Consider the following 13,171-nt stretch of genomic DNA (forward strand, 5'->3'; position numbering starts at 1 on the left):
TCAGGGTCTCAGCCACAGCTTTTGATTTGGAAATCAGCAGTCATTTTGAGGGGAAGAGCTTCAAATGCTAGGCTCATATATCTTGCTTCCCTTTTCTCTTGGATCTTGGAAACCACTCTTCCCCAACACCAAACTCTCACTATCCTGTTAGGTCTCTACTTCTTTACAAAAATTTTTTAAAATGTATTTTATCTGGTTTTTTAAATTGTAACCAGAGGAAAAATTGGTATGAAATAACCCAGAAAATCATTGCCAAAGCAGAACTCTCAGAACTTCATGAACTTAATATTCATACTCTTGATATATTTGACATTCTTTTTTTCCCATTGTTGAACACTGTGTAGGCCAGGCACAGTGGTTCATGCCTGTAATCCCAGCACTTTGGGAGGCCGAGGTGGGCGGATCACTTGAGGCCAGGAGTTCAAGATCAGCCTGGCCAACGTGGCGAAACCCTGTCTCTACTAAGAATGCAAAAAAATTGGCCAGGTGTGGTGGCTCATGTCTGTAGTCCCAGCTACTCAGGAGGCTGAGGCTGGAGAATAGCCTGAACCCAGGAGGCAGAGGCTGTGTGAGCCGAGATCATGCCGCTGCACTCCAGCCTGGGCAACAGAGCAAGACTGTCTCAAAAAAAAAAAAACAAAAAACAAAAAACCTTTATGTTGACATATATTCTCTCCAAATTCTTTTGCTTCCATATGGCCACTCTGTTAGTCAAAATAAATTCTCGTGACTGTTGGTTTCCAATTGATACAATAATTATTGAAATCTCTTCTCCTAAATAAATCACAGAATCATCATACAGATATTTAAAAATTAGTCTCTTTAGTATACTGTCTTACCTTTTTATTACTTTTAGTTTGATTGCCTGTCCTCTTCACCAGGCTTTATTACTTAAAACTAATGATTATTGCTCCCCAAATTAAATCTTAGTCATCTACAATGACTGTTTGGTAAGTGTATTAAATGCATCATGGATCGTTGACATTTCCAAAATATAAAAAATTTAAGTATTTTGAGCAGTAGTTGTATATCACCAGAAGACTGCTCATTTAAGAATTTTATTTTTTGAGTAAATATTGTAATAAATGTACATTATTGGGATACATAAAAATTCCCCAAGGAGACTAGTTTGATATACTGTATTTCATCAGTTTTAAGATGAAGGATCACTTGAGCCTATGAGTTTGAGACCAGCCTGGACAACATAGCGAAACCCTGTCTGTATAAAAAATTTAAAAATTAGCTGGGCATGGTGATGCACACCTGTGGTCTTAGCTACTTGGGAGGCTGAGGTGGGAGGATTGCTTGAGCCCAGGAGGTTGAGGCTGCAGTGAGCTGTGATTGTGCCACTGCACTCCAGCCTGGGCAACAGAATGAGACCCTGTCTCAAAAAAAGTAATAATAAAAAGAGCATTGTGTCATAGTTTACTTTTACATAAATTATTTCTTAGTGTTACATGAAATAATGGCATAGAATTTTGAGTAGTCATCACCTGTTAAATGTTTAGTCCCCTTTTGTTTTCACCATGGAGATGTTACTCCAACACCCTTTGCTGCTCAGCGAGAAAAATACTTAAAAAAAAAATCTTCATAGTTGAATTGTCAGCTGCTTACATAGGGCAACTTGGACTTCAGAATAAGAATATACTATTATTAAAACCTGGCCACGTTTAAGCCATGGATTAATTATTGGGTTAAATGGACAGGGGAGGCAGGGATGATGACTTGGAGAACGTGAACTGCTATAGAATGTTGTCATTATTGAAGAGTTTTCCCAAGATCTGTCCTTTTTTTTTTTTTCTTTTTTTTTTTGAGACGGAGTCTCGCTCTGTTGCCCAGGCTGGAGTGCAGTGGCATGATCTCATCTCAGCTCATTGCAAGCTCCACCTCCCAGGTTCATGACATTCTCCTGCCTCAGCTTCCTGAGTAGCTGGGACTACAGGCGCCAGCCACCAGGCCTGGCTAATTTTTTGTATTTTTAGTAGAGACAGGGTTTCACCATGTTAGCCAGGATGGTCTCGATCTCCTGACGTCATGATCTGCCCACCTCAGCCTCCCAAAGTACAGAGATTACAGGTGTGAGCCACTGCGCCCAGCCAACCAAAATCTTTCTGAATTTCCAAACTTAACTGATATCATGGGAACATTTTTTCCATGACGTGCTATATTGTATAATCTACCTTATAAGACTATTAAAATTAATGGTGCCAGAAAAATAAGTGTGTACTTATTGTGATAACATGTATGACATTAACCATGAACTAACCTTAATTGTCAAAGAAACAAAATTTTTAGTCATAAGTAATGTTTGGAACAGATAGAGAATTGTAATAGCTATCCATAGAATAGGTAGAAAATGATATAACAATATGGAGTTGCAAGTCTAAGATAGTCAGCTGTGCCCTACTAGCATAGTTAGCTTGCTTCTACTCTTAAATCTTGTATCATTTTGAAATGGAAAGTATTTCCTGTAAAAGTAATGCTTACTCCGCATTGTTGACCTTCAGATTACCTGGAGTCAAATTCTTGAATGTTAAATCCACTAAAGCCAAGGGTCTACAATACTATAAAGAATAATAATACAATTAATTCTCTTAGAAATACTGAATATGCCAGTAACATTTATTATATGCCATTACAGAGCATAGTATCAAAATTGGATAGATGTGACAAATTTGGAGAAGGAATACTTCTCTAACAAGGCATCAGGCCATTTGTTTTCTTGGAGTGATACTATGGTCATGCCACATGCCTGTGTTATAAACTGCCTACTGCTGGGTATTATAGCATCATTGAAAACCTGTGGCTGTGGAGTTACAAAAAAATCTAGATTAAGATTTAACTACTACAGTTTTGATGTGTGACTTTTGACAAAGTATTTGAAAATAGCCTTAGTTTTCTGATTTTTTAAAATTAGTGAAATGGAGATGATGATGAAGTTTTCATGATGGCACATTGACTGAGTTAACACATATAAAGTACTTGGTAATTAGTTTTAGCAGTTATACAGTAAATGACGGCCATTTGTTTTGGTATTTCCCCTTCATTCATAGGTGTTTATATTGGTCTTTATAATATGGAATGATATTTATTGGCCATTTACATTTTAAATTTCTTTTTCTTTTTTTTGAGATGGAGTCTTGCTCTGTTGCCCAGACTGGACTGTAGTGGCATGATATCGGCTCACTGCAACCTCTTCCTCCCGGGTTCAAGTGATTCTCCTGCCTCAGGCTCCTGAGTAGCTGAGATTGCAGGCATGGGCCAACACACCCAGCTAATTTTTTGTATTTTTAGTAGAGATAGGGTTTCACTATGTTGGCCAGGCAGTCTCAAACTCCTGGCCTCTAGTGATCTGCCCACCTCGGCCTCCGGAAGTGCTGGGACTGCAGGTGTAAGCCGTGGTGCCTGGCCTTAAATTTCTTAAAAATAAGTGTCTGGTTTTTAAATTTTTAGTAATAAATGATGTTTAACTTTATTAATTATTTATTGAATGTATGCTACACATAAAACCTCATTCTAACAAACAATTGTAATGAAAAGATTGTTATATAGTATATTATGCTTTGTTTCCAAGTAATATATTGGCCTGCTTTACTCCAGGACTTGATTTTGTATGAATTCACCCCAATTTTCTCATCCACAGAAAATAACAAAATTGAAGTTATTCCATCTTCTTAACAGGGCAGGTGTTTGTTTGCCAGTGGCAGTCCGTTTGGGCCAGTGAAACTCACAGATGGGCGAGTCTTTACACCAGGTCAAGGAAACAATGTATATATTTTTCCAGGTAAATGCCGTCATTATTTATGTTATAGAGCAATAGTTAATTATGTAAAAATACTTAATGGAATTCTTTGGAATGGAAGATTGAAATGAGCAACAGTATTAAAGAATTTTGGTATAAATGTACAAGGAAACTCAAGGAATTCATTGAATTCAGCATGCTCCATTTTCTCTGAAAATTTATTCATATTGTTAATTACATTTGTTTTTATTATAGAAATAATGTATTGCATGATTTGTAAAAATGCAGAGGAACAGAATGGCGCAAAATTCTGTAACCCTCTCTATCTCCCCTTGGTGTACCTCCTTAATCATACTTCCCAAAACCATTGTCAGTAATTTGCTGGGAGTTTTTCTGGTGGTTACCATCGTGACTGATAGATTTGTCTCCCAGGTTCAAGCAATTCCCCTGCCTCAGCCTTCTGAGTATCTGGGACTACAGGCATGCACCACCACACCTGGCTAATTTTTATATTTTTAGTAGGGATGGTATTTCACCGTGTTGGCCAGGCTGGTCTTGAAATCCTGACCTCAGATGTTCCGCCCATCCCAAAGTGCTGGGTTTACAGGTGTGAGCCACCACGCCCAGCCAGGTGTTCTTATTTTTTAAGATACAACCACTATACTGGTATCACACCAAAGGAAATTAATAATAATTGTTTAATATCATTTATTATTAACTCAGTTCAACAACTTATTTTTATTCTCAATACCTTTTTTTAAATTTTAGAATTGCTCTTTCTAAATAACTACTTTAAAATAAAATGGCTACAGTATTCTTTCAGCTTTTTCTGGAGAATTATTAGGATACCTTTTAATATTTCTTCCTTTGTGCTGTATTTTCCATAAATTTCTGGTGATCCTCAGTTGTCTCTTTCTTTTAAGCAAGACTATGTTGAGTAAAACAGGAATTTTGTATGATTTTCTTTTGCACTTGTGTCTTTTTTCTTCTGGTAGGTCTTTACCTGACTAGCTGACAGCAGGCTCTAATTAAGATATGACAAGTAGTCTTATAGTTTATATAGGCTGGCATCAGGCAAGCATGTATAACTATTGTTAAAGAAGGTATTTAGTCTGTGAATATCCTGGTGCTTTTCTATATTTTTCTCCTTTTTTTTGCCCCTCATGTTTTCCTGTTATCTCTTGAGACCTAACCTCTATAATAGAAACTGTCCCGTCACCCATGATCTCTTTCTAGAACTTGATAATGTTCAAAATCAGTATGTTCTATTCAGTAACATTTCTGTGGCCTAAAAGGCATGAGGGCAGGAAAGGCAATACTTTTCTGCTGATTTTAACAAAACTATTTTTTTAACTTTTTTTTTAGTTTCAGGGGTACATATGAAGGTTTGTTAGATAGGTAAATTGTGTGTTGCAGGGGGGTTCATGTATAGATTATTTCGTCGCCTGGGTAATAAGCATGGTACCCGATAGGTAGTTTTTTGATCCTTACCCTCTTCCCGCCCTCTACCCTTAAGTAGGCCCCAGTGTCTGTTGTTCCCTTCTTTGTGTCCATGAGTTTTTATCACTTAGCTCCACGTATAAGTGAGAACATACGGTATTTGGTTTTCTGTTCCTGTGTTAGTTCACTTAGGATAATAGCCTCCAGCTCCATGCATGTTACTGCAAAGGACGTGATCTCATTCATTTTTATGGCTGCATAGGACTTTTTTTTAAATTTATACACATGGTGTATATGTGCCACATTTTCTTTATCCAGTTTACCATTGATGGGTATTTAGGTTAATTCTATGTCTTTGCTATTGTGAATAATGCTACAATGAACATACACATGCATGTGTCTTAATGGTAGAATGATTTATATTCCTTTGAGTAATACCCAGTAATAGGGTTGCTGGGTCGAATGGTTGTTCTAAGTTCAGCAAAACCATTTTTTATATCATGTCTGGGTATTAAGGAATTTAGCAGTTGATTATTTTTATGTAACCCTTTAAAGTCCTAACTTTAATAACAGTTAGGGATACCATAAATATGGACATTAAAAATGACCTGGCCAGGCATGGTGGCTCTCACCTGTAATCCCAACATTTTGGGAGGCCGAGGCAGGAGGATTGCTTGAGGCCAGGAGTGTGAGACCAGCCTGGGCAACATAGTGAGACCTTGTTTCTTCCAAAAATTAAAAAAATTAGCCAGGTGTGGTGGTGCACGCCCCTAGTCCCAGCTAGTCAGGAGGCTGAGGTGGAAGGATCACATGAGCCTGGGAGGTCCAGGCTGCAGTGAGCCATCATCATGCCAGTGCACTCCAGCCTGGTCAACAAAGTGAGACTGTCTCAAAAAAATAAAATAAAATGACCTGGCATTTGAGGTAGAAATGAGCCTAAAAATAGGAGGATTGACCGAAAGTCTGTTGATAAAGCAACTTAAAAAAAACTCTGTTAATATTTGAATGACCTAGTTCAGCAACTATAACAACTGGATGAAATTTTTTTTTAAGACCATAAAAGGGTCAAAGGGATAAGATACTGACTCTAATGGAATATTGGGGAATTCTGGACCAAGGTTAGGGAGGGAACTAAGGCACAGAGCCAGCTCTTGAAGCCAGTTTTACAGTGGCAACACAGACCAGGAAGGAAGTGGCTAAGAGGTACAGCTGTGCTTTTCATGGAAGGTGGACAAGATCGGCACCATGTCCAAGTCTGGTACCACCTCCCACTCTGAACTGAAACCCTAAAGTGCTGTACCTTGGATTGGGGGTATAGTTTGCAGCAGCAGTGGGTGATTTAGAAAACCTCAAGCCTCTGTTCGGGACTGCCAGTGCCCACAAGTGCCCAGCAGAAGCAAATAAAAATTTCTCTGAAATAAGATAATACTATCCTAGTCCTCAAATTATTTCTATAAATTTTCAAATACAACCTAAGTGGAAAAATAAAAAGAGATAATGAGGCACATAAAGAGACATAACAACAGAAGCCAAAACCAATGAAAACAAGAAAAAGACATACTGAAACCCTAGATATAACGCAAATGCTATGAAACAAATATGCTTATTATATTTATAGAGATAAAAGCCAATCTTGAAAACTTAGACAAGTACCATTAAATTCTAAAATTGAAAAATGTAGTAATCTGTAAGATCTGAGTGGGCTAGGTGTAGTGACTCATGCCTGTAATCCCAGCACTTTGTGAGGCCAAGGTGGAAGAACTGCTTGAGCCCAGGAGTTTTGAGACCAGCCCTGGCAACATAATGAGACCCCCATCTCTACAAAATTAAATATATATTATATTAGTCAGGCATGGTGGCATATGCCTGTAGTCCTAGCTACTCAGGAGGCTGAGATGGGAGGATCACTTGAGCTTGGGAGGTCATGGCTGGAGTGAGTCATGATTGGGCCCCGATGCTCCAGCCTGGGTGACAAAGCAAGACCCTGTCTCAAAACAAAAAACAAAAAACACTGAGTCAATGAGGCTTTGGCAGATTAGACCAGAGAGAATTAATCAACTGGAAAATATCTCTGAAGAAACAATCCAGAATGCAGCACAGAGAGACCAAAAAAAAATAGGTAAGGGACATACATTTCATTGATAGATCTTTAATCGAAGTCCTAGAATAAATGAGAATGAAGCAGAGGCAACATGTGCTGGCCTCATGGCTGAGTTATTTTTAGAACTGATGATTGACAATATTCAAAAAGTTCGCAGAAACCCATGTGGGATGCATAAAAAGAAATCTACATCTAGGAACATTACTGTGAGGCTTCAGAATCACCACAAAGAGAAGAATATGAAAGCAGCCAGAACAAAAAGATTTCCTTCAAAGAAGCGACCAACAGACTGACAGTAGACTCCTCAGTGACAATAAGATCCCAAGGCTGCGGAATGACCTATGAAAGTTGCTTATGGGAAATACTTGCCAACCTAGAATTCATTACACAGTGAAAATATCCTTCAAGAATTAAGGCAAAGTGAAGACATTTTCAGAAAACAAAAAACCAGGGATTCACCACCTGGCAGACTGTTTTATATTAAAGGAAAAGAAATTTTGTTCCTTAGGGAAAAAGAAAATAATCCCACATAGAAACTCTAAGGTGTAGGAAGGAATGAAGAGCAAAGAAAGTCTATGAATAAGTGGGTGGGTACAACAAAATGAATGTTGTTTATATAGAATGAAACAAACATGACATGGGATTTTGAAAAACATATATAGAAAGAATTAAAATGCACAACAACAGTAACTCTGTTAAATAGAGTTAAGCTGTTATGAGGGACTTACATTGATTGGCAGAAAGGTAAATTAAAAATTAATGTGGAGCGGGGGATGTTGGCTCATACCCATAATCCCAGCACTTTGGGATGTCAAGAGCGGAGGATCACTTGAGGCCAAGAGTTTGAGACTAGCCCTGGCAACATAGGGAGGCTGTGTCTCTACAAAAAACAAACAAACAAAAAATAGCCAGGTGTGGTGACATGTGCCTGTAGTCCCAGCTACCACAGACACAGAGGACGGAGGATCACTTGAGCCCAGGATTTTGTGTGGCAAACTTTGGTCGTGCCACTGCACTCTAGCCTAGGCAATAGAGTGAGACCCTGTCTCAAAAAAAAAATTTAATGTGGAATGTTGGTAGTTAAAGATGCATGATATAAATTTTAGGATAACCATTAGAACACTACAAAGACTTCCTGTTTATGGTAAGGTAATGCTGGGATGAAATGAAACAACAAAAATCCGAAAAGCAAGAAAGAAGAGGAAAAGGAACATAAAATAAGCAAGGCAAGATGAGATGAGAGTGATGAGACTAAGTGTTTGGGGGCTAAACCTGCCCCAATCACTTAAAAAAAAAAAAAAAGTAAAAACTACATTAAATCTAGATGAACCAAATTATCTACTTAAAAAAACGCTATTAGCCGTGTGATCTTCTCAGCCATGAGGTAATCTGATGACTACCCTTCCTCAAAGCCGGTTGGGATATTCATTGAATAGAGTAAAACAGTGTTTCTAGGCTGGGAGACACCAGACATAGTTGAGGACAGAGGTGCTAGAAAATAGGAAGTTTAAAGGCTTGTACGATGATGCTCAGAGGAGGCAAACCCCACCCTCATGCTCATAGCTTCCAATCATTTTCTCTAGTTCTTAACCCTTAAATGTGAGAAATGCTTGAAGATTACTAGTCATATGAGGAAAGTCTCTTTATGAAATATTTTCATAAAAGACCAAAGCAGACAAACAGAAAAAGGCATATTGGGGAAAAAAAAGGATAATGGGAAAATTTAAAAATTATCAATATCCTCAGGATGACAAAATATTATATCCTATAAACAAGACAGAATTTTATTTAAAAAAAAATTAGAAAGCGAAACAAGCTCCTAAAAATAAAGTTTGATAGTAGAAAGATTAGAAGAAAAAGATGAGTAAGTTACCTAAAAAGAGAGCAGAGGACAGGAGAAGGAAAATAAAGAAGAAAATTAGCCAATCCAAGAGGTACAATATCAGAAAATATAAATGTCAGGGAACAAGAACAGAAAAATGGAGGGAAGTGAATCCTCAAAACTTCACAAACATTTCCCAAAAGTGAAAGACTCATGTTTTCAGATAGGAAGCGCCTACTCACTGAATGCTAAACATGATGAGTTAAAATAATGCACATCAAGGCACAGTGTTATGAAATTGCAGACCATTAGGTATAAAAATAAGGATCTGGCTGGGCACGGTGGCTCATGCCTGTAATCCGAGCACTTTGGGAGGCTGAGGCAAGAGGACTGCGTGAGTCCAGAAGTCTGAAACCAGCCTGGGCAACATAGTAAAACCCTATCTCTACAAAAAATAAAAAAATTAGCCAGGTGTGATGGTACATGCCTGTAATCCCAGCTATTCAGGAAGCTGAGGTAGGAGGATCGCTTGAGCCCATGGAGGTTGAGGCTGCAGTGAGCTGCGATTGTGCCACTGCACTCCAGCCTGAGTGACAGAGCGAGACTCTGTTGCCACAAAAAAATTTTGTTAAGGGATCCTACATGCATCCAGATATTAAACAAAAACAATCACCTAAACAGGATCCGAACTCAGACTGATGCTTCTCACCAGCACAGGAAGCTAATAGTATTGAAATAATACCTCACAGTTCTGAAGGAAAAATATTTCCAAGCCAGAATTCTAAACCTAGACAAGCTATCAAATATAAGTAGAAAGAAGTAAACACATACATTTTCAGAAATGCAAGATTTCAAAAAATATATATCTCCCATGCACTGTTCTTCGGAAAGCCATGGGAGAATGTACCCTATCAAAAGAGGGAGTAACAAAGTAGGAAAAGTTGAATTTAGGAAATGGAGTCAACTTAGAAGCAAAGAGGCCCATGATGATAAAGGGATTTTCTAGGATGAAAGCTCCATAGCTGGAATGGGGGACAACCAGACCAGAATGGAACTTCAGCAGATTTATTCTAGAGCATGAAATTCAAGAATATATAAAGTAACTAAAACAGAAGAAAATTTAGACAATTGAGAGTTCCAGAGTGAAATAGCAATGTTAAATACTAAAAAATCAAAGTAAAGGAAAAAGGATAATTATTAACTTCAGGAAAGACAAAATTTTGCAGAAAACAAAACAATGCTCATGATATAAGCATTGAATATTGATTGAACCAAAATTACGCTCTAACTATATCAGGAAGAAGAGAGAAAGCTGAAAATATGAAAGAGCACTACTTACTCTTACAGGAAGGAGTCAGTGATCTCCAAAACAGAAAATGCAAGATCAGCACAGTAAGAGAAGGCAAAAAAAGGAAAAAAAAAAAAACAAAGAGGAAAAAAAAATCACAAGAAACAAGTTATGCAAGAGAGAGAGAGAAACAATCAGCTAAAAATCCGCCCGCCTCGGCCTCCCAATGTGCTGGGATTACAGGCGTGAGCCACCGCGCCCTGGCTGACATGGTGAAACCCCGTCTCTACTAAAAATACAAAAAATTAGCCGAGCGTGGTGGTGAGTGCCTGTGGTTCCAGCTGCTCGGGAGGCTGAGGCAGGAGAATGGTGTGAACCCGGGAGGCGGAGCTTGCAGTGAGCCGAGATCGCACCACTGCACTCCAGCCTGGGCGACAGAGTGAGACTCCGCCTCAGGAAAAAAAAAAAAAAATTGAAAGTCATTGCCTCTGTAGAGCAATAAATGGAGTGTTAGAGGTGGGCTGGGAACTGGTGTTAAAACCAGCGTTGATGAATTGTATGTATTTGTCATTTTCATAAATGTAAACACTAAACTGAGAAAAGCCATTTGATATTTCTGAAATTACTTACGAATAAGAATCATTAAAGATCGTTTGATTTTTAACTCAGATTTCTGTTTTTTCTTGGCTGTTTTCTGTTTGGGGGGAGCTGTTTGGGATATGGATGGATTACCATTTATTTGCCTGAATATAGGAATTGACTTCTTTCATAATTTGAAAAGTGACCATACTAAGTAAACTTTAAAATGTATTCTAGGTGTGGCTTTAGCTGTTATTCTCTGTAACACCCGGCATATTAGTGACAGTGTTTTCCTAGAAGCTGCAAAGGTAAATGTTTTAAATGTTGCTTATTTTATAAAGGATGAATTATGAAGGTGAATAGATCTGAAAATTAAAAGCAGAGAGAGAATGGGTTAAATCTGCCTTATTAATGAAAAGGAAGTTACTCATATATTACTTTTATGGTTTGCCTATTTATGCATAAAATTGATTTTTTAATCATGACCTTTCAAATGTTTGTAAACTGAATCCTCTCATTTTAATAACATTTAGACTATACTTGCATTATATAACTCCTTGTGTGCTTTTAATGGACAAGTACTGGTATTATTTGGAGTGCTGGCCTATGGGAGCTCCAGACTTTGAAGTATTTCTGAAGAACTCGCATTAATACAATTAATGTCTGTTTTCAAAGTAGCCACTGCAATTAAGCCAAGCTCTACATGTATAATATAAAGTAGAATATAATCAATAAGTCTTTAAATCTGGTTATTTATTGTTTAATGATAACAGTTTTAATTTCTGCAGTGGTTTAAGTGTATTCCTTCAAGAACTAAGGGGAATTATATTACCTGTATTACTCTGTTTCCCCACTGCTTTTTCCATTTTCCTGGGTCCTTATTCTGTTATTTAAACAAACAAGAGCAAAATGCTGTTTTTCTCTTCAGGCACTGACAAGCCAATTGACAGATGAAGAGCTAGCCCAAGGGAGACTTTACCCACCACTTGCTAATATTCAGGAAGTTTCTATTAACATTGCTATTAAGGTAAGTAATAACTTAAACTTCTTCACATTAATTTTAATGACATTTTCTTATACAAGAAATACAGGTTTACTAGAGATAAATCTGAAACATTTAGAAGGCTGCAAAGAAGAAATTTTAGGCCCGTATTCTTACTACCAGAATATAACACACATGATTATTTTGGGCTTGTTGCCCTTCTAGACTTTTTTCTTTGCAAACACATACATGCATATACACATGCATGTAGTCACTTGTGCCTTTTTAAAAAATTATTTTAAAGAATAGAGATGGGGTCTCCCTGTGTTGCCCAGGCTGGTCTCTAACCTCTTGGCCTGAAGCGATCCTCCTGCCTTGGCCTCCCAAAGTGCTTGGATTACTGGCATGAGCCACAGCACCTGGCCTGTGCCCATTCTTATAATTGGTTTCTTACTGCACTTTTTCCACTTAATATATTGTAAGCCTTTTCCATGTAAGTTAATAAGAATTCTCATGTATGTGATCATTAATGCTGCATGGTGTTCTCTTTATATCAAAATGTGTTTCATCATTTCTCTGTTTTTGGACATTTAAGTTTTTAGCTTCTTATTGTTAGAAATAACACTGTAGGCTGGGTGCAGTGGCTCACACCTGTAATCCCAGCACTTTGAGAGGCCGAGTCATCTGAGGTCAGGAGTTCGAGACCAGCCTAGCCAACATGGTGAAACCCCATCTCTACTAAAAATACAAAAAAAGTTAGCTGGGCATGGTGCTGGGTACCTGTAATCCCAGCTACTCTGGAGGCTGAGGCCAGAGAATCACTTGAAACTGGGAGAAGGAGGTTGCAGTGAGCCAAGATCGTGCCATTGCACTCCAGCCTGGGCCACAAGAGTAAAACTCCATCTCAAAAAAATAATAAAAATAAAAAAATGTTTAAAAAAGAGAAAGAAATAACAGTGTAGTGAACATTTATCCTTACAGATAAATATTTGTGTGTACTTTGTGTGTATTTGTGATGGTTTCTTTTTTTTTTTTTTTTTTTTTTTGAGACAGAGTCTCGCTGTGTCTCCCAGGCTTGAGTGTAGTGGCGGGAACTCAGCTCATGGCTCACTGCAACCTCTGCATCCAGGGTTTAAACAATTCTCCTGCCTCAGCCTCCCAAGTAGCTGGGATTACAGGCGCCCACCCCCATGCCCAACGAATTTTTTGTATTTTTA

At 38.0% G+C, this 13,171-nt stretch overlaps 1 protein-coding gene across 1 annotated transcript in view; it reads left to right on the plus strand.

The window, feature by feature from the left end:
- Positions 1 to 13,171, plus strand: part of ME2 (malic enzyme 2) — a 65,536-nt gene that overhangs the window by 45,812 nt on the left and 6,553 nt on the right. The window contains exons 12-14 of the mRNA XM_017877556.1: positions 3,682 to 3,784; positions 11,210 to 11,280; positions 11,901 to 11,999. Of these exons, the coding sequence (XP_017733045.1) occupies positions 3,682 to 3,784; positions 11,210 to 11,280; positions 11,901 to 11,999 (273 nt within the window). The remainder of the gene's footprint in view (positions 1 to 3,681; positions 3,785 to 11,209; positions 11,281 to 11,900; positions 12,000 to 13,171) is intronic.

This window comes from Rhinopithecus bieti, unplaced genomic scaffold (assembly GCF_001698545.2).
Source record: "Rhinopithecus bieti isolate Rb0 unplaced genomic scaffold, ASM169854v2 scaffold_9976, whole genome shotgun sequence".
Lineage (NCBI taxonomy): Eukaryota > Metazoa > Chordata > Mammalia > Primates > Cercopithecidae > Rhinopithecus > Rhinopithecus bieti.